Source organism: Pan troglodytes, chromosome 3 (genome assembly GCF_028858775.2).
Source record: "Pan troglodytes isolate AG18354 chromosome 3, NHGRI_mPanTro3-v2.0_pri, whole genome shotgun sequence".
Lineage (NCBI taxonomy): Eukaryota > Metazoa > Chordata > Mammalia > Primates > Hominidae > Pan > Pan troglodytes.
In genome coordinates, this window is record NC_072401.2 from 61013157 (window position 1) to 61038937 (window position 25781).

Sequence of the window (25781 nt, forward strand, 5' to 3'; positions counted from 1 at the left end):
ATTTGAAAACTCCCTGTGACAGAGCTCCCAGAGAGAGTTACGGGCTGGCATCTTTGCTGTTTAAGTGACTTATCAATTCCAGTCTGTAAGCTTTGAAGAACCCATGCTGACTGGGGTGAAAATGATACAGCAGAACAGCACAGCAGCCATATAAAAATGGGGCCAGACTGCTTTTTTAATTGAGTTCCTGACCCTCGTCCTCGTTACTGGGTGGAGACTCCCCACAGAGATTTTTGGCTACCATCACTGGTATTCACAGGCTGACAGAGGTTCCAGGCATCCCTGGTAAAGAGACCCCAGGAGGCAGGGCAGGCTGACATCTTTGCTGTTTGGGCAACTTAGCCATTCCAGCCTTCTAGCTTTGGAGTGTCCAAGGCAACCGAGGGCTGAAGTGTACCCCCAGCAAAGCACAGCTGCTTTATGAAAATGTGGCTAGACTACCTTAAGCAGGTCCCTGATACCATTCCTTCTGACTAGGGGTCTGATCTCCCAACTGGGGTCTCCAGCCACCTCTTAGAGGTATGTTTGTGGCAGAAACAGGTCCATATCTCCCTGGGATGGAGCTACCAGAGAAAAGGGCAGGCTGCCGTCTTTCCTGTTTCTCAGCCTTCACTGGTGATACCTCCAGGTACTAAAAAATCTGAGGTGAATAGTGACTGGAGTGGCCCCTAGCATAACACAGCAGCCCTACAGAAAAATGATCAGAGTGTAATGTGGTTGCCTGCTCCTGTATGTCCTCATCATGCAGATCTTCCAGGCCTGGGTCTCTAGCCAACACCTGCCCAATCTATCCAGCTAGTAGCAAAGTGGCAACTCCTTGGAGAGAGCCACTGGGGAAACAAAAAGCCTCTCAGCCACTGCATCTGCAGTGAAACTTTCCTTGACTCCCTTGGACAAACAAAGGAGCAAAGACACTGAGCCATTGCTGGCTTGCATCTCTCTGAGATGAAGCCACAGGAACAAACAAAGTAGCAAAGCAGCAAGCCAACTGATGTGGAGCCCAGAGCAGTGGGTGCAGGAGAATCTGTAGCAGTGTGGCCATCTCTGTAAGTTCAACTTTCATGAATAAGAGACCCTAGCCCTTGGGTAACAGTCAGACCTGATCCCTGCATGGTGATCCTGCACATCAGATGAGGCTGGTCTGATTTGAGACTCCTTGATCTTCTACCCTCTCCTGGGGCCCCAGCCTTGCCATGCCTACTTACAGGGCAGCCAGAAACAACCATAGTTTCTGCAACAGAGGACCAGGCCTGACTGACAGAGAGTTCCAGTGACGCAGTCCCTACAACTGTGTACCAGTCTGCATGTTCCCTCCCATACTGCAGCTTCGACTGAGCCTCTCCCCTGAGAAACTCCTCACACCACTTTGCTGAGTGCATGCCTGCATGGGTGGATTTTGCTGTACTTGACCTACCAGCACACAGGAGTGCAGTGCATCCCTCCATGAACCCCCACCGCATTCACTCAAATCACACTGATAGCCTTTGCAGCACTGCAAAGAGAGCCTTGATGGGCACAGAACCAGAAATCCCTGTCAAGCCAGTGCCCACCTTTTTCTGATGCTGCATAGAGGACAGGGGATCCTTCCATACCCTGAGTGATCACTTCTGCTTGCAGGGCACAGAGAAGGCACCCAGACTTGTGCTGGCAATCACCCCACCCTAAACAAACACCACCTCCAGTGTAACATCACACAGTCTCCAGCAGGGGTCTTCCATTCCCCTTCCAACTGCTTTGCTTCTGCCACTGTTGTGAACACTCAGAAAGAGGCAGACACTCCTGCACTCACTAGCACTCTGCTGCACTTGTTGCACCTTGATCACCCTAGTGCAGTAGACTTAAAGCCTTGAAAAGCCAGAGAACAAAGCTGGGGCTCAATGCAAGTCCATCAGAGTTAAAGCATACCGTCCAGGAGTTGGGAACTGAACTCTGCCCCCTCTACAAACAATGTCGGTTGGCTGAATCCACCTTATATCACAAACAAACCTTCAAGGCAATCAAATAGAATAAAAGAAAAAAAAATCCAAAGGCCAGCAACCTCAAAAATTGAAGGCAGATAAGCCCACAAAAATAAGAGAGAATCAGTGCAAGAACAGTGAAAACTCAAAAAGACAGAGTGAATTCTTTCATCCAAATTACAGCATCACCTCTCCAGCAAGGGTTTAGAACTGGGCTGAGGCTAAGATGGCTGAAATGACAGAAGTAAAATTCAAAACAGGGATATAAACAAAGTTTACTGAGCTAAATGAGTATATTGTAACCCAATGCAAGAAAGCTAAAAATAATAATAAAACATTGCAGAAGCTAACAGACAAAGTAGCCTGTAAAGAGAAAATGTAACTGACCTCATAGAGTTGAAAAGAACACCACAAGACTTTTATAACGCAATCACAAATAAACCAACTGAAAAATAATAGCAAAATAAACCAACTGAAAAAAAAATTATGAGAGCTTTAAGACAGGCTTTATGAAATAAGACAGGCAGGCAATAATATAGAAAAAAGAATAAAAATGAATGAACAAAACCTCCAAGAAATATGGGATTATGTGAAAAGAATGAGTCTATGAGTATTTGGTGTATCTGAAATAGATGGAGACAATGAAATCAACTTGGAAAGTATATTTCAGGATATCATTCATGAGAACTTTTCCAATCTAGCTAGAGAGGCCAAATTTAGAAATGCAGAAAACCCCAGTGAGATAATCAATGAGAAGCTCATCCTCAAGACAAATAATTATCAGATTCTCCAAAGTCAAAATAAAAAAAAAATGTAAAAGACAGCTAGAGAGAAAGGCCAAATTACCTACAATGGGAAGCTCATCAGACTAACAATGGACTTCTCAGCTGAAACCCCGGAAGCCAGGAGAGATTGGCGGCCAATATTCAACATTCTTATAGAAAAGAAATTGCAATCTAGAATTTCATATCCAGCCTAATGAAACTTCATAAGCAAAATAAGAACCTTTTCAGACAAGCAACAGCTGAAGAAATTGGTTACCACCAGACCTGCCTTGCAAAAATTTCTGAAGGAAGCACTGAATTTGGGGGGGGGGTGGGGGTGGGGAAAGAGTGTTACCAGCCTTTACAAAAGCATACGGACGTACACATACTAGTGACACTGTGAAGCAAGCACATAAACAAGTCTGCAAAATTACTTGCTAACATCATTATGACAGGATCAAGTCCACACACATCAATATTAACCTTAAATATACGTGGGCTTAACACCCCTATCAAAAGACACTGAGGGGCAAGCTGATTATAGAACCAAGAACCATTGATATGCTGTGTTCAAGAAACCCATCTCACCTGCAGTGACATATATAGGCTCAAAATAAACCAATGGAAAATAATCTAACAAGAAAATAAAAAAAAAAAAAAACAGAAAAAAGCAGCAGTTGCAATTCTAACTTCTTACTAGACAGACTTTAAACCAACAAAGATAGAAAAATGACATAGAAGGATGCTACAGATGTATACTATTAAGATGATGAAAAAGAGGCAGGACTAGTTTGCAGCTTCTACTCGAATGGATAGAGCAGTGTGTTGGGACTCATGTCATGAACTGTTTCTCCAAGGATTACAGCAGGAACACACCAGGAAAGCTGAGAAAATTCACAGACTCTCTGAAGGAACTGGACCACCACTGCAGGCTCCCTGAGATGCTGAAAAACTGAGTCTGCTTGCTTTCTAGGTGAGGAGGCTTGTGGTTAGCCCTTCAGAGTTGGTCCAAATTGAAATGAGGAGAATGGGCCTTTAGAGTCCTACACGTGACCAGTCATTGGATATGGGCTGTCTTGGAAAAGTCACTACATGCTAGATAGCTTTCAGCAGAGATGTACTGAGAGAAAGCTTATAGGTGAGGTATGTCAGTTTTTAATCACTTCATCATCTGGAAAGTAATTTCTATATTCCCAAAAGGGAAATCTGGGTGACACATAAAGCATGCACTCAAGGACATTAAAAATGTTGAGCAATATTGCCACTCTGCTGGCAATATTTGCTCACAAACTGTGTTCAAATATCCTTTTAAGAAAGATTTACCTCATTTCAGGTTAACAGATTATTAATAGAATAAAAACAAATTTCTCTATTTTGTGACATGCATCTTTTCCTTCCTAATTCTACTTTGATGTAAATTTCTGGTGAGACTTTTTAAAGTAGAACTTACCTGAATTACAAGGCAATCTGTGAAACAAGTTCAGTAGTAGGCGTTTAGAAGATAAATACTTTCTAAGAGTGAGAAACGTAAGCAATGTTGCAAATATTCAGAAAAGGAAAATATTGTGATTTAGACAAAATATTTTCAAATGAAGCAAAGTAACTGTAATTGTACTTAAAACATATCTGTTTGGATAAAAATAAAATGAATTTCTACAGTCAGAAAAACAATGTCAAGGAACATGAAATGAAGCTAATATAATAAGTGTGAAACTACATAGAGAAAATGAAGATGGTCTATTTGAGAATGTTTAGATAAATAAGAATAGATCACACCACTGCCTCATTGTTGGCAAAATGATGCTTTCTTATACTAGAAACTCTTTATATACAACTAAATTATCTCTTGTTCTGGAGACAGCCACATTTACAATAAGACTGAAATTTATTATTCACACATACAAACACAAAATCATTCATCCTTTTCTTTATTCTCTTGCTTTCCAAAACCTCTATTGTCAACACTTAAATCATTATGACATTGATTGACATTGATATGTACCAAGTTAGAGAAAGTTATAAAGAAAGATAGCATTTTAACAGTTGTCTAAGAAATGGGCTTTTTGTTTCTTATGCTGACCTTTGTATTCCAGCTCTGAGTCCATGAGAATGTGCTGGTGTGGCCAGTGAAATACAGTCTTTATATCAATTTAATGTTGATACTTGATGAACTTGCTCAGAAACACCATGAGGTAACTGTGCTTGTCACCTTCAGCTTCCATTCTCATTGATTCCAACAAGCTGCTGTTAAATTTGAGGTTTATCCCACATCTTTTACAGAGAATGAACTTGATTTCATTTTTATGAAATTGATCAAGATGTGGACATACAAGTTCCCAAAGAGTACATTGTTGGCATATGATTCAAAGATGCAAAAAACACATATTATGAATGTTCTGATACTGTTCAAAAGCTCTGTGAGTATGCTGTTTTGAACAAGAAACTTACAAGGAACAACAAGATTCCAGAATTTATGTCATTCTTGCAGATGTCATTTCTCATTAATGAGCTGCTATCTGAACAGCTTAATCTGGTAAACATTTGTTATACATTTGGTCTACAATCATCCATTTACAACTGGCAGTATGTACCAAGAACTCTGTGGAGGACTTTCATTACCTCCTTCTGATGTAACTGTTGTCATATCAGAACTTAGTACCAAAATACATTTATAGAAAGGTGAAAAATCTTTTCCATTTTCTTCATTTTGACTTTGCATTTGAGACTTTTAACAAAAAGAAGTGGAATCAGTTTTACAGTGAAGTATTAGGTAAGTTATTATTTAATTTATTCACTTTTCCCTCCAATATGTGGAAGGAAACTTTCCTTTCTTTGTGTCTGTTAGAGTGTGTTTATGAATTAAAATAAAAAATAACCTTTTTTGTTATTTGAAAGACAAGGTTTGGCAAGTTGGTGGAGACACTGAAACCCTCATACATTGTTGGTGAGAATAGAAAATTATTCACCCACTTTGAAAAAGTCCAGCAATTCCTCAAAAGGTTACCTATATATTTACCACACAATTCAATAATTGCGTTTCTAGACATATACCCAAGAAAAATAAAAACATGTCCAAAGAAAGCATGTACATCAATGTTAATCAACGCTATTCATAACGGCCAAAAGTGGAAGAAAATCAATGTCCATCCACTGATAAATGAATAAATAAATGGTGTTTATAAGTAGCATCTGATACTATTTGGCAATAAAAATATCAACGCTATGCATAATGGCCAAAAGTGCAAGAAAATCAATGTCCATCCACTGATGAATGAATAAATAATTTGTGTTTATAAGTAGCATCTGATACTATTTGGAAATAAAAGTGAAATCCTTATATACACTATTCTATGGATGGTCCTTTAAAAACATTAAACTAAATAGAAGAAGCCAGCCACAAAAGACCACATATTATATAGTTTCATTTATTTTTCAAAAGATCCTGAATAAGCATATTTGTAGAGGCAGAAATTAGATTACTGGTTGCCCAGTGCAGGGTGGATGCAGAAATTCAGGTGGGGAGATGATATTTAATATACAGGATTTTTTTTAGATAAAACTGATTGTTATGTTGGATGCACAAGTCTGTGAACTTACTTGGAAATATTTAATTTTAAATAATAATTGATGAATCATATGGTATATGAATTATATTTCAACAAAGTTTTACAAGATATTCCTTGAACCACGATATTCAAAAATTCTATTTGCATTGTATAATTACTTCATCTCTTATTCTGTGTCAAGGGGCCTGCAGGACTCTCTCACTTGCCACTGTTCTTGACACTATTACAAAATACATTACATAAAACAGGATACTTGCAAGGTCATTAAACTTAGGTGGATGACAGCAAATATAAACATAAAAGAAACATCAAATATTCTTGAGTAAATATGAAGTAATCGAACTTTGTCTCCTTGCCATCCATGTACTCAGGATGCTCATATAATGTATTTACTTTGAATTGAAGCAGCTTTGTTTTAACTTGATTGATTTATCCCTGTATATAAGTATGAGAAAGAAACAGTGACTGGAAAAGAATGTTCACATTGCACCAGGATGGCTCTGAAATGGACATCAGTTCTTCTGCTGATACAACTCAGTTGTTACTTTAGCTCTGGGAGTTGTGGAAAGGTGCTGGTGTGGGCCGCAGAGTACAGCCCTTGGATGAATATGAAGACGATCCTGAAAGAACTTGTTCAGAGAGGTCATGAGGTGACTGTACTGGCATCTTCAGCTTCCATTCTTTTTGATCCCAATGACTCATCCACTCTTAAACTCGAAGTTTATCCTACATCTTTAACTAAAACTGAGTTGGAGAATATCACGATGCAACTGATTAAGAGATGGCCTTACATTCCAAAAGATACATTTTGGTTATCTTTTTCACAAGAACAAGAAATCATGTGGGCATATAATAACATAATTAGAAACTTCTGTAAAGATTTAGTTTCAAATAAGAAACTTATGAAAAAACTACAAGAGTCAAGATTTGATGTCGTTTTTGCAGATCCTTCTTTTCCCTGTGGTGAGCTGCTGGCTGAGCTATTTAACATACCCTTTGTGTACAGTCACAGCTTCACTCCTGGCTACTCATTTGAAAGGCATAGTGGAGGATTTATTTTCCCTCCTTCCTACGTACCTGTTGTTATGTCAAAATTAAGTGATCAAATGACTTTCATGGAGAGGGTAAAAAATATGCTCTATGTGCTTTATTTTGACTTTTGGTACCAAATATTTGATATGAAGAAGTGGGATCACTTTTACAGTGAAGTTTTAGGTAAGAATTTTTTCAATCAGTAACATGAAGCTCTAACTTCTTTCTGTCTTTGAAGCAGAACTTGTACAAAGCCATAAAGTCAAGGAAGTGGAGTTTTTGGTAAGTGAATTTATGAAATGAAAATACAAGATGGTCTATCAATCTCACAAATATTATAGAAAAGCTTAAATTATAGGGTCAGTGAAAATGCTGTGACCATCACTCATACAGAACACCCCAGGAAATCATATACCTATATATTAGTACACCTAAGACTTTAAGTAATTACACATCTGTTTTATCATAGAATGTTTCAGATCTTAAAAACAGCAAGTTCCATCAAGTAACATCTAACCGAATGCATAGATTTAGAATGAGTAATTACACATCTTTCTACAACTATCTATATAACTGCAAAAATTTTTCCTTGTAAACCTCAGTTTTCTTATTTAGAAATTAAAAGATGTTCCCATGTTATCAGGAGGTTGTCTTCACAGTAGAGAGAGATAATGTCTATATCTCAGATGCAAAAATCAATAAGGGTAATTTGAAGTTTCAAATGTTTCTATACTCCTTCACTAAAGAATTGGAAATCATTTATTTAAAGTCCAATCATCTCGTTGAAGTGTGAAGGTTGTTATATCTATATAGTTTATTTGAAACTGTGTCTCTTTATTTAAAAATATGAGACAGATTAAGGTTGAGTACAGATTTCTATTTCAATAATTTCTCAAAAATTTCTAGCTATAATTTACAAATATCTTTACTTAATATTATTAAGAACTTAGCTTGAATCCAAATGAGTAGTTGGTACAATGATTTCAGCCAAACTCTCAAAATAGTCCACGGTTAACTTGAAGAACCAAAGATAAAAGGATTAGCTTAATGATTTGTGTAAACTAGACTATTAGTTAGAAAATTATTTTTATGGTTACAGTAGAATTAATTGATTATGGAGCGCAAAGATTTTTTTAAATATCCAGTGGCTACTATTGAAGTTTTAAAGAGAAAATAAATTGATGTTTAATTCTCTATGACTTATTTTAATAATTGTGCGCATACTGACTTGACATTAGAGATGTAGCTTAACCTCACAATTCTCCCACCACTTTGCCTTTCTTATAAATAAACATGGGCAAAATATAGAATACATAAAAAATAAATTATTCCTATATGTATATATTTTTCAAAGCATACAAACCTTACCTACATTTTTGCCTACATTATTCTAACCCCTTTCAGAAAATTACATAAAGTAATTATCTTATGTCATCCACTTCTTTTCTTTATTCCTATCAGGAAGACCCACTACCTTATCTGAGACAATGAGGAAAGCTGACATATGGCTTATGCGAAACTCCTGGAATTTTAAATTTCCTCATCCATTCTTACCAAACGTTGATTTTGTTGGAGGACTCCACTGCAAACCTGCCAACCCCCTACCTAAGGTAAACGTACTTTCATTGGTTTTATTTTGTTGGCTTCAAAGTTTCAGTAGAAATGACTCTATAGCCTTCATGCAGAGTGTTTGGTTTACATTGAAAAAAGATGGGAAGTAGGTGGGGTAAAGCAGATACCAATTAGAAACTCATGTACATGTTGATACCATCATAAGCATGTGAGTTTCATGCATATTACAAATAGGAATACTAAGGAAACTTTGAAAATAGGGTTGGTTAAATTAAAGTCTTGATTATGCAACATCTAAGAAGGTATTGGTCATTCATTCAAAGAATATTTATAAAGAGATTAGCACAAAACACAGGTAAGTGCAGAATTTTCAGAGAAAAAAATAGACACAGTTTTCTGTCCCTACATACCTTACATTCTACTTTGAAATATAGAATATAAGTAAGTAATGAAAAGTATATAAAAATTATTTTCTCAAGGAAAAACCCAATGCTAAGAAAGCATCAGTGGAGATAATAGAAAGTATCCTGGAGTCACTGATGAGTACGATGAGAGCTGAACAATAAGCAGGAATAGGGAAAAGAATGACGGGGAGAGGCAGACAAAAAGGGAAAGCAGATAAAGTGGTCAGGACAGTTCTCAAATCCTCAGGTTTAGTTTGCAGGGAATGATTAAGAATCAGACAATGCTAAGAGGTAGATTAGAGCCAGATACGTATTAGGAGTTGAAATATTTATTAAGAACATTGAAAAAGTCCAAAAAAAGAGTTAAGAAATAAGGATATATGAAATGATTCTCTTTTTAAGAAAAGGCTCCGAGATATTCAATGGATTAAATTGCAGAAGGGCCAGACTGTAAAGACCCAAACATTCAGGAAATTTTTCATGGATTCAGGTAGCAGATGATGAAAAAGTGGACTACACTGTTGATAGAAATAATTATGCCTACATTTACAAAAATAGTGCCAACTTCATATTGTGTTGTGTGGAAAAAATATTAACACAGACAAAACACTTAAAATGTCTCTGGCATATAGTCAGTGACTCAGAAATGTTATTAATTTTGCAATTATGATTATTTTGTGATTATTACTAATACTACTGACTACTAAACATGTGAAAGTCACTTAAGATATCATTCCTCATTTAAGAGAACCAGATTATTCAGCACATCAAGGTTATATTCTCTTGCAAAGTCATAGATGACAGATACCCTGTGGATTTTACTAATAGTAGACATACCAGTTGTGACAGTAAGATAAGCTAGTTGAAATTCTAAAATTCTTCCATAAATAATAGGATCTTCACCAGTATTCCAGCTTAAAACACTTCCTCAACAATATAAATGTATGCCTCAAATATGTACAAACACAGGGTTCACGTGATTTTAATAAAGCATTTAAATCATTGTGCATTGAGATCCCAGAATTTTACATTTTAGAGCATAAACATACCCTATTAGAGCAGATGATTTCTGCCTTATGACAAGCAACTCAGTAAGACTTCCTGGGGGAACTCGTCTTGACATCATAGGTGACTGACAGAGAAGCACAGAGATAATGAACACTGCATGCATAATAAAGACCAAATAATTTCTACCACTTGTGTCTGAATAGTGCCCTTAGTTTCAATATGAAAAAAAATACCATCAGCGTATAAGATTACATTCTTTTTGAAGGAAAAGAAGAACCTCATATATTTTAAATTAACATCACATTTTAAGACATATGTGCAAAGAAGGCTTCTTCAATGCATTATTATGCAATCTCTTAAAAGATCATTTTTACTTGCATAAAACTGAGATTTTATTCCATTGTTAAAACTCAGTATCTATGTTTAATGCAAATTGTATGGGCTTCATATAGTCAGTTTCTCAAGAGTCAAACGATGAGGTAAGACTAATGAAAAATATATACCACTCTACCCTACTCTTGAAAGATTTCCCCACTCACACTAAGGGAAACTGATAGTGCCAGTAGAAGGAGGAAGAGAGTAGGATGTGTAGAAGGACAAGAAAAAAAGGTTGACTGGTAGTACAATTACTAATACTAGCTCTTGTTATTAACTTGCAGAAAGCTTTGAATGCAAGTCAATGGTTGTGAAACCAGTTCTTTAATTGCTTATTATGTAAAATATTTGCTAACCCAGGTTGCTTTCTTTTCAATTATATATTAAATTCTCAGATAATTTCTATATATTTTAAGAGAATAAGACACTTGACAAAATGTATCAGGTGTTTTAAAAATACATATTGTTATTAATTTTATAATATAGTCATGTGAAATAAAAAAATCAAGATGTACCTATGAAACATTATGGAAAATATTCACAAAATTAACATTGGAAGTAATCCAACATCTTATATGAAATAATGATTAAAAACTTATGTGCCTATGATAGCACTAAAATAATTTTATCAATGAAATGTTCAATTACGCTGTCAGCCATAATACAAATACAGTGAATTAGAAAATGATAAATATAACAAGATGGTAAGTTTTTGCAGGAGAAAATGTATATGCAATAAGATTAAAATTTTCTAAATAAGTGTCACATCTGTACATTGACCTATATAAATAGGACAAAATCCATAATAAAATAATACATATTTTCTATAAATAATATCTCTAGATAGAAATTTTAGAAAAAAATTATTTTAAAAAATCTTTTCATACTTTTATAAAATTTCTTACATTAATTTTGTATTATTTTTATAATATTATCACAAAAGGAGAAACAACCAGTCAATATCAGTGAGGAATCTCTACACAGAGGTTAGATTCTTTCAACACTGCACAGAAAAATAAGGCTCTGGCATCAAGCTAGTGAGGTGAAACACTGAACACGAGTTACATTAAATGTGGCTACAGGTAACTGCAATCACACACAATACCTAGATGCCCCAAGTATTATGTGGAATAGTACAGGGACTATCATGTTAACTTAAGATTAAAAATCATATTTTAGAAAAAGCTCTATAATATGTGGTGCACAGTTAATATTTAGACACTTTTTTCTTTGTTTTTTTAAAAACCATTTGGAAAAGTTTTACCCCAATGATTAAATCTGAAAGTATTTAAATTTAAATATTGGCATATGTTGGGGAACACAAGTCAGAATAATTCTCAATCAGTTGCAGCCAAGCACATCTTCACCAGGAGTGTAATGTGGTGTGCGTGAGCTACTCAAAAGAGAGACAAGATCTCCCCTGCAGAAAGGCCTGGTGGCCTCTTCTATTCTGGTGCCAGTGCTGCCTCTGAGACACAACAAAGTGATGATGAGAGTTCCTCACATGCAGTTATAAATAGCACATCAATTTAACAGTGTGATTTCAGGGCAATAGGTGCTCCACCTAAACAATAACCTGAAAAATACAGTTATTCAACTACTAACTACAAACTGTACAATTCTGTATTATAAATGAGACTCTAAGGACTGATTCATAAAAATTCCAAATCACAATACTAGACTCCAGAATGTCAGTGATTCTTAACCACCAACTGTTATTTTTTATTTCATTTTTTGAAAAGCTACCGGAAAACTGACAAATTTTAAGTGAAGCATAAAGCATTGTAGAGTAACGTAAATGTAGATATAAAATTATCCCAACTGTAAGTAGCTTTTCCTCAGTGCTCATAGTTAGGGAAGTAAACCACTAATGGCTTCAAATTAAAAGAATTCTACAGAAAACCTGAAATAAACAGAAGTGATTTAGTAGAACAAAAATATAGAATTAAACCCTAGTGGTGCCACTTTTCCAAGAACTTATATTAGTAATTATAGTATTATAAGTGAAGAGTCTGGGTATATTTTTTAACATTATCTCCCTAACTACAATGTAATAGTTCCATTTATTTTCTCCATTACACACATACAGACACATACCTACACACACACACATATTTACACAAATATCCTTAACAGAGGCCAACTATCTCATACATCTTCTTGCAAAGAAACAGTGATTGAGTCAGTTAAAAAATATTATTTACTCCAATAATTCCTCAAAATACTGGATTTTCTCTCTTTGATATTTTGTACCAATTCTTTCAGCAGTGCCTGCTGTGGTGATACTCTTTTGTGATGCAACATTTTTTTTCCCACAGCAAATGGAGGAGTTTGTACAGAGCTCTGGAGAATATGGTGTTGTGGTGTTTTCTCTGGGGTCAATGGTCAGTAACATGACAGCAGAAAGGGCCAATGTAATTGCAACAGCCCTTGCCAAGATCCCACAAAAGGTAAGATAAAGTGCCTTACTGGTGTGGAAAACTACTGAAAGAGGCTGTTAAAGTTTGTGATCTACATACAAAGAATATTAAAGAGTAGATTGAACTCTTTATAGCTGAATACAGCCTTAAATATGCTTGTATAGCATCCACTGACAGAAGTAATAGTTGTGCCTCAGACTTAGTGATTACATGTGGCCCTGGGGGAGTTACTACCCTTGGTATGCATGAGTGGTTCCTATTAGCATCAGTGGGAACTCAGTACTCCATATGTATCCATAAAAGGGAGCTTGAGACCCACAGTTATTTTTAATTTCTGATATTAACAGTCATACCTACTGCTGAATTTAACTCAATATATTTCAGTTAAGTGAAAATGGTGCTTAATGTAGTCTTTAGAATGACTTTCAGGTATTTTCAACTAAAAATATATATCCACAACTGCATCCCTGTAGAAATACAAGTAAGATTTATGATAATTTTCTTCAAAAGAGTTTTCCTAATCTCAGCAGTATCCAATGGGTGAAGAACACTTGACTAACTCTTGGGCCACCTCTATTACTTGTACTCTGGAAGCCCTTAGTGAATGTTTACAATTAAGGAATGTAGTATTTCTGTTTGTACTTTAAGTCAAATGCTTATATGAAATACATGGCAACAAATAGAGAAGACTGGCTCTGGTAGTCATTATGCAGCATATACTGTATTTAAGGATCAGTGGTAGTATAGCATGATTGAATGTCATTAATATAGGAATAATAACTGGCACATGTGGAGAGTAGGGGAGTAAAAAGAATGAATTCCAGTCCTGTGATTAAAAGTGTAAACTATAGGCTGGGCATGGTGGTTCACACCTGTAATCCCAGCACTTTGGGAGGCCAAGGCAGGTGGATCACGAGGTCAGGAGATCGAGATCACCCTGAACGATATGGTGAAACCCCATCTCTACTAAAGATACAAAAAATTAGGCAGGAGTGGTGGTGTGTGCCTGTAACCCCAGCTATTCAGGAGACTGAGGCAGGAGAATCGCTTGAACCGAGGAGGTGGAGGTTGCAATGAGGCAAGATCGCACCATTGCACTCCAGCCTGGGCTACAGGGCCAGACTCTGCCTCAAAAAAAGTAAACTAGTAAACTAGAGACTCTACTGCAGTATATTTCAGGACTTAGAAGTTTTACTTTTATAAACATGGTGCCTGGAAGATGTCACTAATGTATTTTACTTCAGCATAGGGAACAAACTTTTTAAGTATATTAATAAATATTCCTGTATGGTAAGTTTTTAACAATTTTTTAAAAGAAACTTTATGAATATGACAAATAAGAAAGTTCAGGCCTAAAAATTTAGCTTTTGGGAAAGAACTAACTATCTCAGATATTAGTTCAAAATCAAAAATATACATGGATGATGCTATAATAATAGAGGCTGTTTTTCATTTATAATAAATTTGGCATTAATAATATGACCAGGAATAAATTTATTTAAGAAATATAGATGAAGTATCGATATTATCATGTTATTGGGATCAGGTAAGAGTTATCACCAAATTCTGCCCCTGTCATTTGACCCTTTTGTTTAAGAATTCCTGATGGCACTGCACTGTACACACTACAGATGTTATCAGAAAAAGTTAGGTTTTAGTGGGTGACTTCACTAGCAAAATAACAAATGTAGGTATTTCAAAAAGTCTGACATGCATCATGCAGTTTAGGTTTGCCATATTATCCAGCCTCAGATACTTCCTCTACATTTTGGAATAGGCCTATCTGAATGATGTTCAGGCTACTATTCAGAGAAAGAGTGGCCTAGGCCAACAGACAACTAGTCCAAGTACCCACACAGCCAGGTAGATTTAGAGAAAGAGGAAAAGCAGCTTGCTCTGCTGGACTGGGCCCAGCCAATATCTGAAGCAGGAAGATGAAAGGGAAAGGATGGAGATGGATCCTGACCTGAAGGTGGATCCTGTCCAGTATAAAATGTGGCCCACAAGGACTCAGCAGTAACTACCAGATTAACAACCCCTCCCAATGGACGCAGCAGAAGGAAATATAGGAAGGAGACAAACAGAAGGAAGCCAGGCAGGGGAACAGGTTCAGATGCCCCCTCCATAGAACATAGTAGGAATATATTTTCTTCTATATAGAATAAACCAGTGACCTTTGTGCATTTGTCAATTACTTTTTAATTTCTTATCTGATAAAGCTTTCTTATAATGACCTCTAAATTTTGCTGAAACCTGAGTTACTTTAACACTGATGTAGCAAATAAAATTAAACACTGAAAATTATTGTTCAGTTTACGAGGATTGCTTTGGAGCTTCAAAATTAGTAACTTAAACATAAAAATGTCTTGGCTATAGCAGAATATATTAATCACTGTTGTCAAAGCTTTGTAGCACCTTGTCTAAGTGTTAATAATCTGTTGACCAAATTCAGCAAAATACAATTTTGAGGTTATTGAAAAGCTTTATTTTTATTCATGATACCAACATGTTCCTCATTTCTATGCCAAAAAAATCCAAAATTAGCAATACTGGTTGGTAATACTCTGAATTTGTGACAAAAATTGTCACTTGAAATTTTTCTTGGAAGTAGTGCTTGATAATTTGTAATTCCAATGAAGTTATACATAAAACCCTTGCAGCATTTATTTATTTCTTGTAAGTAGCTTATTTTATAGACTTGCTATTTTGTCAATCAAAGGACAACAGGCTCTAATATAATAACCTACAGACAAGTAGATATATTGAAACTACTCATATTACTCAAAAAGAAACGAATACATTACAATTAAATTTGGAGATGAAAACTAATATAAAATACATAAAACCAAATAAACATATAGGTCATTACTAAATTGTTACTGTTTTTTTACACCAGAATTGCAATGACTCCCTATAATTTTTTATACTTTTTTAAGAATATTTTTTTTAAATTAAATTAATTTAACCTTTATTTTTAACTTCTATTTTAAGTTCAGGAGTACATGTGCAGGTTTTTTACATAGGTAAACTTGTGTCATGGGGGTTTGTTGTACTGATTGTTTCATCACCCAGGTATTAAGACTAATATTCATTTATTATTTTTCCTGATCCTCTCTTTCCTCCCATCCTCCACCTTCCAACACATCTCAGTGTATGTTGTTGCCGTCTATGTGTACATGTGTTCTCATCTTTTAGCTTCCACTCATAAGTGAGGACTTGTTACACTTGGATTTCAATTCCTATGTTAGTTTGCTAAGGCTAATGGCCACCAGCTCAATCCTTATCCCTGCAAAATACATATTTTTGTTCTTTTTATGGCTGCATAATATTCTGTAGTGTATATATATCATATTTTCTTTATTCAGTCCATAATTGATGGTCATTTAGGTTGATTTCATGTCCTTGCTATTGTGAATAGTAGTGCAACTAACATATACTTTCATGGATCTTTATGAAAGAACAAGTTATAGTCCTTTGGTTATATACCTAGTAATGGGATTGTTGGGTTTCATGGTATTTTTGTCTCTAGGTTTTTGAGGAATCACCACACTGTCTTCCACAATGATTGAACTAACTTACATTCCAACCAACAGAGTATAAGAATTCCTTTTCCATACAACCTTGCCAAAATCATGATATTTTTTGAGTTTTTAATAATGGCCATTCTGACCAGTGTGAGATGTTATCTCATTAGGGTTTTGATTTGAATTTCTCTAATGATGTGTGATGTTAAACTTTTTTTCTGCATATGATGGTTAGCCCCAGGTAGTTCTTCTTTTAAAAAACGTAACAATTTTCTAAATACTTGAACTTTTCATTGATAATCTTATTTTTCTAAGGTACTATTTTGGAAAATAATGGTTTCTTATATACCTAAATCATTAAAGTTCAGAAAATAAAATGTGGGTATTCTTTTTACATCGGTCTTTGAGTAGATTTATTTACTAACATCCCTTGATCTCATTCCTACCCTTTTTACAGTTCTAACATTCTACAATTTTTGAGTTCCACTCATGGAATAAGATATTCTCTTTACTGTAACAGGTTCTTTGGAGATGTGATGGGAATAAACCAGATGCCTTAGGTCTCAATACTCGGCTGTACAGGTGGATACCCCAGAATGACCTTCTAGGTAAAACTCTGGTGAACAAATACTGGATATATTAGTAACAGCATATTAGAGTGTTAATAGTTCATCATGAAATAAGCTTATTGAATATTAGTTAAGGAAAACAAAATGTAACTTCTTTATATTTATTTTCCAGTCCTAGGGGGAAAAATTTGCTATAATTGTTAGCATTTTATGATATACACTCACATTCTTCACGGTCAGAATCAGAGAGAATCTTCATTTCAGGTGTTATTATATCTCACAGAATTTTTCAATATCTTCCTGGGCTGTCCCTCTGTCTCCTATTTCTACAGCTTTACACCTGTTTTTTCCTCTCCTGCAGGGTTATTTCAAATGCCACTAAATATAATAGCTCTTCTATCACCAGTGACTCTGTATTTTCTGGAGGACTAAATTCCTAATCTTAATCTTAAAGTAATGACACATTTCATGATGAAGTGTGACCTGTCTTTCCTCAATCCTAGCACCACCACCAACCCACTGCCTGCTGCCTTGCATACCCCACATATCACACTCTGTGACTGTACTTAGAATAACACTTCATTTCATGCCCATCTCTTTGCTGTCCTCTTTTGTGCACATTTTTAAAATCTAGAATGCCCTTTTTCATTAGTCCAACTGGAAATCTTGTATTAAGTTTTGCAGTCTGAAGTCACACACACCATATAGCCTTCAGTTACATCTCCAACACAAGTACCTGTTTTTTCCTCTGAAGTCTGAAAAGTAATAGCAAATTAGTTCAATGTGTTATCTATAAAACACTGTCACTTTCAGAGCCTTTCATTGTGCATCTCATTTTATTCCTATGAATAATTTTGCTAAAATTCATCCAATCCTAGGTCATCCAAAAACCAGAGCTTTTATAACTCATGGTGGAGCCAATGGCATCTACGAGGCAATCTACCATGGGATCCCTATGGTGGGCATTCCATTGTTTTTTGATCAATCTGATAACATTGCTCACATGAAGGCCAAGGGAGCAGCTGTTAGATTGGACTTCAACACAATGTCGAGTACAGACCTGCTGAATGCACTGAAGACAGTAATTAATGATCCTTCGTGAGTAGAACAATATTTTTCATTAGGTGGTATTAATAGATAGTTTTTTTGTCAGTAGTTAGCATAAGTTTCATCCTTTTTATGAAAGTAATTTTGAAAGCATTTAAATGATTTAACCAATCCAAAATCTGCTTTTATTTTTTATCTGTTATTTAAAAATTGTATTTAAACCCCATACATCTAGTGAGTAACCAGTGAAACAATTTTCTAAACAAAAATAATTTTAAAATGATATAGATAATATAAAAAAAATTTCTTAAAAATTTGACATAATGAATCCATAGTAGAAAGGAAGAATAAACTTGAAATAATATAATAAAATGTTTTAATTAAATATCTAAAATGTCTCAGAATATAACTATTTTCTTGCTGAAAAATTAATTTTTATTATCATTATTGTAACAGACTTGAAAATGAGATTTAATTTTGATAGCATAAAACCCACCTATTTATGGCAAAAATTCCAAATATTTTTACTATGTTTACAGAGTCATGAAGTCATCACCAGTATATAAGTTTGGAACATTTTTATCAACACAAAAGAAACTGCAATGACACCAAAATCACCTCCCATGACTGCCTAGTCATAGTCTAACACCAATTTGTTTTCTTTCTCTATAGATTATTCTCTGTAGATATTTCATATAAATGGAATCATACAGTCTAGGGTACTGTGTAAATGACATTTCACCTAGCCTAATTTTTTGTTTTTTTTTATGGTTTTTAGTTTAATTCATGTTGTTGTGTGTTTTAATATTTAATTTCCTTTTACACTTGTATAATATTTTGTAATATGAATACGTCATAATTTAGTTGTTCATTTATCAGTTCATTGGCCTTTTGATTGTTTCCAATTGAGGCTACTATGAATATTGCTACACATGTTTTTGCATAAATGTGTTTTCCTTTCTCTTGGGTTGATACTATAAGTGGAATTGCTGGCTCATGTGAGAACTGTATGTTTATGAAGAACTGCTAAACTGTTTTCCAAAGTACTTGTTCCATTCATCACTACCACCAGCAGTACAACATGGTTCCAATTCCTCCACACTGTTGCCAAACCTCTTATTATCTGTCTTTTTCTTACAGACTTCTTAGTGCATATAAAATTATCTCTCATCCTGGTCTTGGATAGCATTTTCATTACTGCTAAAGATGTTGAGAATCTTTATATGTGCTTATTGATCATTCATATATCTTCTTAGAAAATACGTCTACTCCAATCCTTGGAACATTTTTAACTTTGCTATTTGTCTTACTATTAAGTTTTAAGAACTATTTATATATTATGGGTCAAATCAGATATATAATTTTTAAACATTTTGTCCCATTCTGGGTGACCAAACTTTTACTTTTTGATGATGGTCTTTGAAGCACAAAAAATATAATTTTAAGTTAATTTTTAATAATTGATTTTATTCACACCCCAAAGATAACAATGTGCAAAATTCCTTGTGGAGTCCAGCTACCATCAATTCCGCATTTATAACTACTCTCAATAAAGTTTTTGTGTAAGGAGGGTATCATCTAAAGGAATACTTTAAAAATATTGTATCACAAAGAAAATAGAAGGATAATGAATGATCAAAATACCTTTAAAGAAGATAGGAAATAATTGAAAAGAAACACAAACCAGGTTGGACAAATAGAAAAGAAATATAAAACAAAGTGGTAGATTTAAATGTGATTATACAAATACTTTCACTCAATCTAAACAGACTTTTAAAAAAAGAGCAAATAATGAGTAAGGACATAAAACATTTGAAGAACACAATTAACAAATGGAATCTTATAATGTAAAATGATATACACACACATATGTACATATACAATACACATATAGGTATCGTATATATCAACTGGAAGACACATTTTCGTAGAGCATGTCGAATAGTTAATAGTCGTTTGAAGTGGCATGTGGTGGGAAATAAATCAAGACTTAGGAAATATAAAAAGATTCAATATCATAAAGACTATATGATCCAGCCATAGTGGAAGTAAGGGATGTTATAAATACTATTACTAAAATATCTTTAAATTTTGGAAATTAACAAAATACACTTAAAAAAAATTTAAAGTCAAGAAGTAAATCATAATTATGCATGCACTTTTATCTCAGCAATTCTACTCTCAATTATATACACAACAGATATGTATAAATATATAAATCTAATGGTATATGGAAGAGTGTTCATGACAGAATTATCAAGTGTCCAAAAATTGTTAGCAACAGAAATATCTATTCAACATAAAATGAAGACATAGTTTGTGCTTTATCAATCAACAAAATATTACACAGCAATGGAATTACCCAAGAACTGCTATATTAAAAAAAACAGACACTAAGGAGTACATATTATATAATTCAATTATATAAACAAGCAAAACTAGTGCTGCTATTCAAAGTCAGGCTAATCTTTAGTTGGTGGACAAAAGTGGTGACTAATTGGTTCAGAAAAAGAGAGCTATTCTAGGCAGGTTGTGATATCCTATACCATGAACTGAACAATAAGTAAATTGGTATCTTCGCCTCAAGATAATGTTCAAGATGATCTTCCATTTTTGAACTATTCATTTAGTGCATGTATATTTATCTTTTGTATTTTATATTTAAATGTATATTTTATGAGATATATAAATCATTTTAAAAATTCTAGGAATCAGATAGAAAATAAGCACAGAAAACAGAGAAAATCCTAGAGGTTCCATCAGATTGTGGCCAGTAAAAGCCTCTCTTAGAGGTAACACTTAGAGGGAAGCCACAACAAGAGAGAGAAGCATGCCTTGGGTGTAGCGACAAAGAATACTCCAAGAGCGGGAGAGAAGGGATAAAATGTGTAAAGTGCTAAGATGAGAACACCTTTGGAAGCTTAAAAGAAAATAGTAGGCCAATCTAGAAGACAGTGTGCAGGGAAACAGTGTTAGAAAAAGACCTTGCCAGTGTCTAACAATGTAGGGTTCTGTAGACCAAATAACAGAGTTGGATTTTATTCTGAAAATAATGAGAAGCCAGGCAAAAATCTTAATCAGGAGAGTGCCATAATCTCACTTTAATTGCAAAACATCATTCTGGCTACAGGGTGGGAAACAGTAGGAGAAAAAAGAGTAATCTAGAAGCAAAGTGACTAGCTATGAGGCATGTCACCCACCATGATAAAATTCCTTTTTAGGAACTGAGAGATGATAATTCTCAGATTGCATTTTCACATCTTTCTTACAGCACTTAAAATGGCTCATGATGTTGAGCACATTCTAATATGCCTGTTTTAGAACTAATAGTGTAATGTGGAATGTGTTCATAATACAAAGGATAAATGCTTAAGGAATGAGTATCTTATTTTCCATGATGTGATTATTTCACATTGTATCAAAACATCTCATATACCCCATAAATATATACACTTAATATGGACCCACAAAAACTTAAAATTAAAAAATTAAAAACAAATTAAAAATGCCTCATACTTTCTCTGCTTGAAAAAATAACTTTCTCACCTGACCTTCCTTTTCTACTTTAAAAATATTTGTTAATGAGAAAAGTCCAATTTAAAAGCCAAACTTTCTATGATGACTCAAATTAAAATACACAAATTCTATGTCAATTCTTTGACATTTACTTTGAATTATTTGACACTTTAAATGCCTTTCATAGACTTGATATGTACAGGCAAATTAACTTACTTTCAGTGTTGGTATCTTTATTTTTATCCTTCAGATATAAAGAGAATATTATGAAATTATCAAGAATTCATCATGATCAACCAGTGAAGCCCTTGGATCGAGCAGTCTTCTGGATTGAATTTGTCATGCGCCACAAAGGAGCCAAACATCTTCGAGTTGCAGCCCACGACCTCACCTGGTTCCAGTACCACTCTTTGGATGTGATTGGGTTCCTGCTGGCCTGTGTGGCAACTGTGATATTTATCATCACAAAGTGTTGTCTGTTTTGTTTCTGGAAGTTCGCTAGAAAAGGAAAGAAAGGAAAAAGGGATTAGTTAAATCTGAGATTTGAAGCTGGAACACCTGATAGATAGGGATACTTCGGTTGATTCCAGCAATAAATATTGTGATGCAAGATTTCTTTCTTCCTGTGACAAAAAAAAAAAAAAATCTTTTCGAAATCTACCTTGTCAAGTAAAAATTTGTTTTTCAGAGATTTACAACCCAGTTAATGGTTAGAAATATTTTGTGGCAATGAAGAAAACACTAGGGAAAATAAAAAATAACATAAAGCCGTACGAGCTCATATTGAAATTTGTTGCACTTATATTGAAATTTGTTGTTCTAATTCACAAGTTACATGAAAAAAAATTACTCAGCTTAACTATATTTCACACATTTTACATAAACACAAGAACATTAAGAAGTCTACTGACAGTATCAGTACTGTTTTGAACATACTCAGAATAATTTAGCTTCATTTTGAACAGGATTCTGTTGTTTTAACTGTTGCTGAAGAAACTATTACATAGTTAAATTGTTTAGAAAGTCTCTCTCTTCCTTTTGATATTTTGAGATGAGTAGTATTGCTTGGCTTTTATGATGCATGCAGCTTTATTGTCACATTTTTTGCTAAAATTTATGGCCAAATGTTTACTGTTTTAAGCACATAAGTCATTTCTCAGTGGAAATTATGTGGAATTAGAAATATAGCCACTCTTACCTGCTTCCTACTGTAAATTTGAACTATTCTGCAACATCTTTGGTTTCACAAGCCAATTCTATTTTTTCCAGATATTTAAAAATATTCATCTGTTTTATTCTCATATTTTTAATTATTTCAATAGCTATTTGGGAACAGGTGGTGTTTGATTAGATGGATAAGTTCTTTAGTGGTAATTTCTGAGGTTTTAGTGCAACATCACATGAGAAGTGTACCCTGCACTCAATGGGTAGTCTTGTATCCCTCACCCCCTCCCACCCTCTCCTCTGAATCCTTAGAACCCATTATATCATTCTTATGCCTTTGCATCCCCATAGCTTAGATCCCATTTATAAGTGACAGTTTAGAATGTTCAGTTTTCTATTCCTGAATTACTTCACTAAGAATAATGCCCTCCCACTTCATACAAGTTGCTGTTAATGCCATTAGTTTGTTTATTTTTATGGCTTAGTAGTATTCCATGGTATATATATATATAGTATGCATATGTGTGTGTATATATGTCTGTGTGTGTGCATGCGCATGTGTGTGTATACATTTTCTTTATCCACCTATTGGTTGGTTGATGGGCATTTAGGCTACTTCCATTCTTTTTTTTTTTAATTGCAAACAGTGCTGTTGGAAACATATATGTGTGTGGGTCTTTTTCATATAAAGACTTCCTTTCCTCTGCAAAGATACACAGTAGTGGGATTGCTGGATCAAATGGTACTTCTACTGTTATTTCTTACAGGAATCTTCATACGATTTTCCATAGTAGTTGCACTAGTTTACACTCCCATAGCAGCATAAAACTGTCCCCTTTTTACCACATCTATGCCAACACTTTATTATTTTTGGATTTTTAAATTATATTCATTCTTTCAGGAGTATAGTGGTATTGCATTGTGGTTTTGATTTGCATTTTCCTGATAATTAGTGAAGTTGAGCATTTTTTCATATATGTTGGCCATTTATATATCTTCTTTTAAGAATTGTCTATTTATTACCTTAGGCTACTTTTTGATGGGTTTTTTTTTTTTTTAGCCATTTGTGGATTCTGGACATTAGTCTTTTGTGAGATGCATAGTTCATGAATATTTTCCACTACTCTGTGAGTTGTCTGTTCACACAGCTGATTATTTCTTTTGCTGGCAGAAGCTTTTTAGTTTAATTAAATCACAACTATTTATCTTTGTTTTAGTTGCATTTGCTTTTGGATTTTTGGTCATAAGGTTTTTGCCTAACCCAATGTCTAGAAGAGTTTTTCCAGTGTTACCTTCTAGAAGTTTTTATTGTTTCTGATCTTAGTTTTCCTTATTTGATCCATCTTGAGTTGTTTTTTTATAAGGTGAGAGACAAAGATGAAGTTTCATTCATCTACATGTGGATTGCCAATTATTCCAGCCCCATTTGTTGAATAGGGTGTCATTTCCCCACTTTATGTTTTTGTTTGCTTTGTCAAAGTTCAGTTGGCTGTAAGTATTTGTCTTTATTTCTGGAATCTCTATTCTGTTCCATTGATCTAAATGCCTGTTTTCATACTGATATCATGTTGTTTTGGTAACTTTTAATGTGCCTTATAATACATTGGGTAATGTAATGCCTCTAGGTTTGTTCTTTTTTGTAGTCTTTCTTTGACTATGCAGGTTTCAAAGCCGAGAATCAAATAAAGAACTCATCCATTTTGAAAATAGCTGCAAAAAAAAAAAAAAGAAAGAAAGAAAAACAAAACAAATTACTGAGAAATATATGAGGAATATACCTAACAAAGAAGGTTAAAGACCTCTACAAAGAAAACTACAAAACACTGCTGAAAAACGTCATAGATGACACAAACAAATGGAAATACATCCCATGCTCATGGATGGGTAGAATCAATTTTGTGAAAATGAGCATATTGCCAAAATAAATCTATAAATGCAATTCAATTCTCATCAAAATACAATCGTCATGCTTAAGAGAATTAGAAAAAACAATCTTAAATTTCATATGGGTTTTATTATCATTTTTGGCCTTTAATAAAAAATGTAAGTCCTTAATTTTAGGTTGTGATCATATAGAAATTGCACTCTAAAGGGACTTAGTGAATTTTCAATCTTGTTAAACATACATATACATATACATGTCCATTTCTTTTAAAACAAGACACAGCATCAATTAACTAGCTAATAGGTATGTTATTGAATTCAAAATTCAAAGTGTATTTTGAAGACAGCTTGAAATAATTATTATTATTCTACGTAACTATATTTTAAATGATCATATCTATTTTTTTATTTTCCACAGAGATTTTTGATTCATCCCCCCTAAAAATGTAATATGGAAACATAATTTTTTTAGTAAGTCAAAAATATTTACAAAGAATACAAGAAGTTTATAAATTTTGTGGAAAATACCTAAATTAAGCCATCAATCTCCTTTAATCTACACATCAGGGAAGCATTTTATGATCAAACTAGTCCAGATTGACAGAAACCTAGTTGTCTTTGTCACTAAAAAGTCTTACCATTAACCAATTTTCACAAAAAATATTCTCCGGCACAAGGTGTGATTAAAAACAAATATATATATATATATTTATAATTACATAGACATAGATAAATCACATTTTATATATATATATATATACACACACACTCTGAAACATTGATAAGATAGAGGAATTATAGAAAATTTTATGCAAATCATCTAGGAATTAATAAAGATATAAAGAAAAACAGAACTTATATAGTGCCAAAGATTAATAATGTTGTTTTATCATGCTTATAAACCTGTATTAATTCACATAAAACCTATCCTATAACACGCATAACAAAAGATTGGTATCCATTGTTCAGTGAATACTA

General features: G+C 34.1%; 1 protein-coding gene across 2 annotated transcripts; it reads left to right on the forward strand.

Annotated features, from left to right (window-relative positions):
* Window positions 1–6746: 6746 nt before the first annotated feature.
* Window positions 6747–24863, forward strand: LOC471219 (UDP-glucuronosyltransferase 2B10). Of its 2 annotated transcripts, none has more exons than XM_001162541.7 (6): window positions 6747–7503; window positions 8782–8930; window positions 12998–13129; window positions 17144–17231; window positions 18071–18290; window positions 22006–24863. In XM_001162541.7, exons 1-6 carry the CDS (start codon window positions 6783–6785, stop codon window positions 22283–22285), a joined length of 1590 nt encoding a protein of 529 aa, XP_001162541.5. In that variant the 5' UTR covers window positions 6747–6782; the 3' UTR covers window positions 22286–24863. The 2 variants fall into 2 exon arrangements, with proteins under 2 accessions (XP_001162541.5, XP_009446073.4); XM_009447798.4 differs by lacking the exon at window positions 6747–7503 and adding an exon at window positions 7514–7602.
* The last annotated feature ends 918 nt before the right edge of the window (window positions 24864–25781 follow it).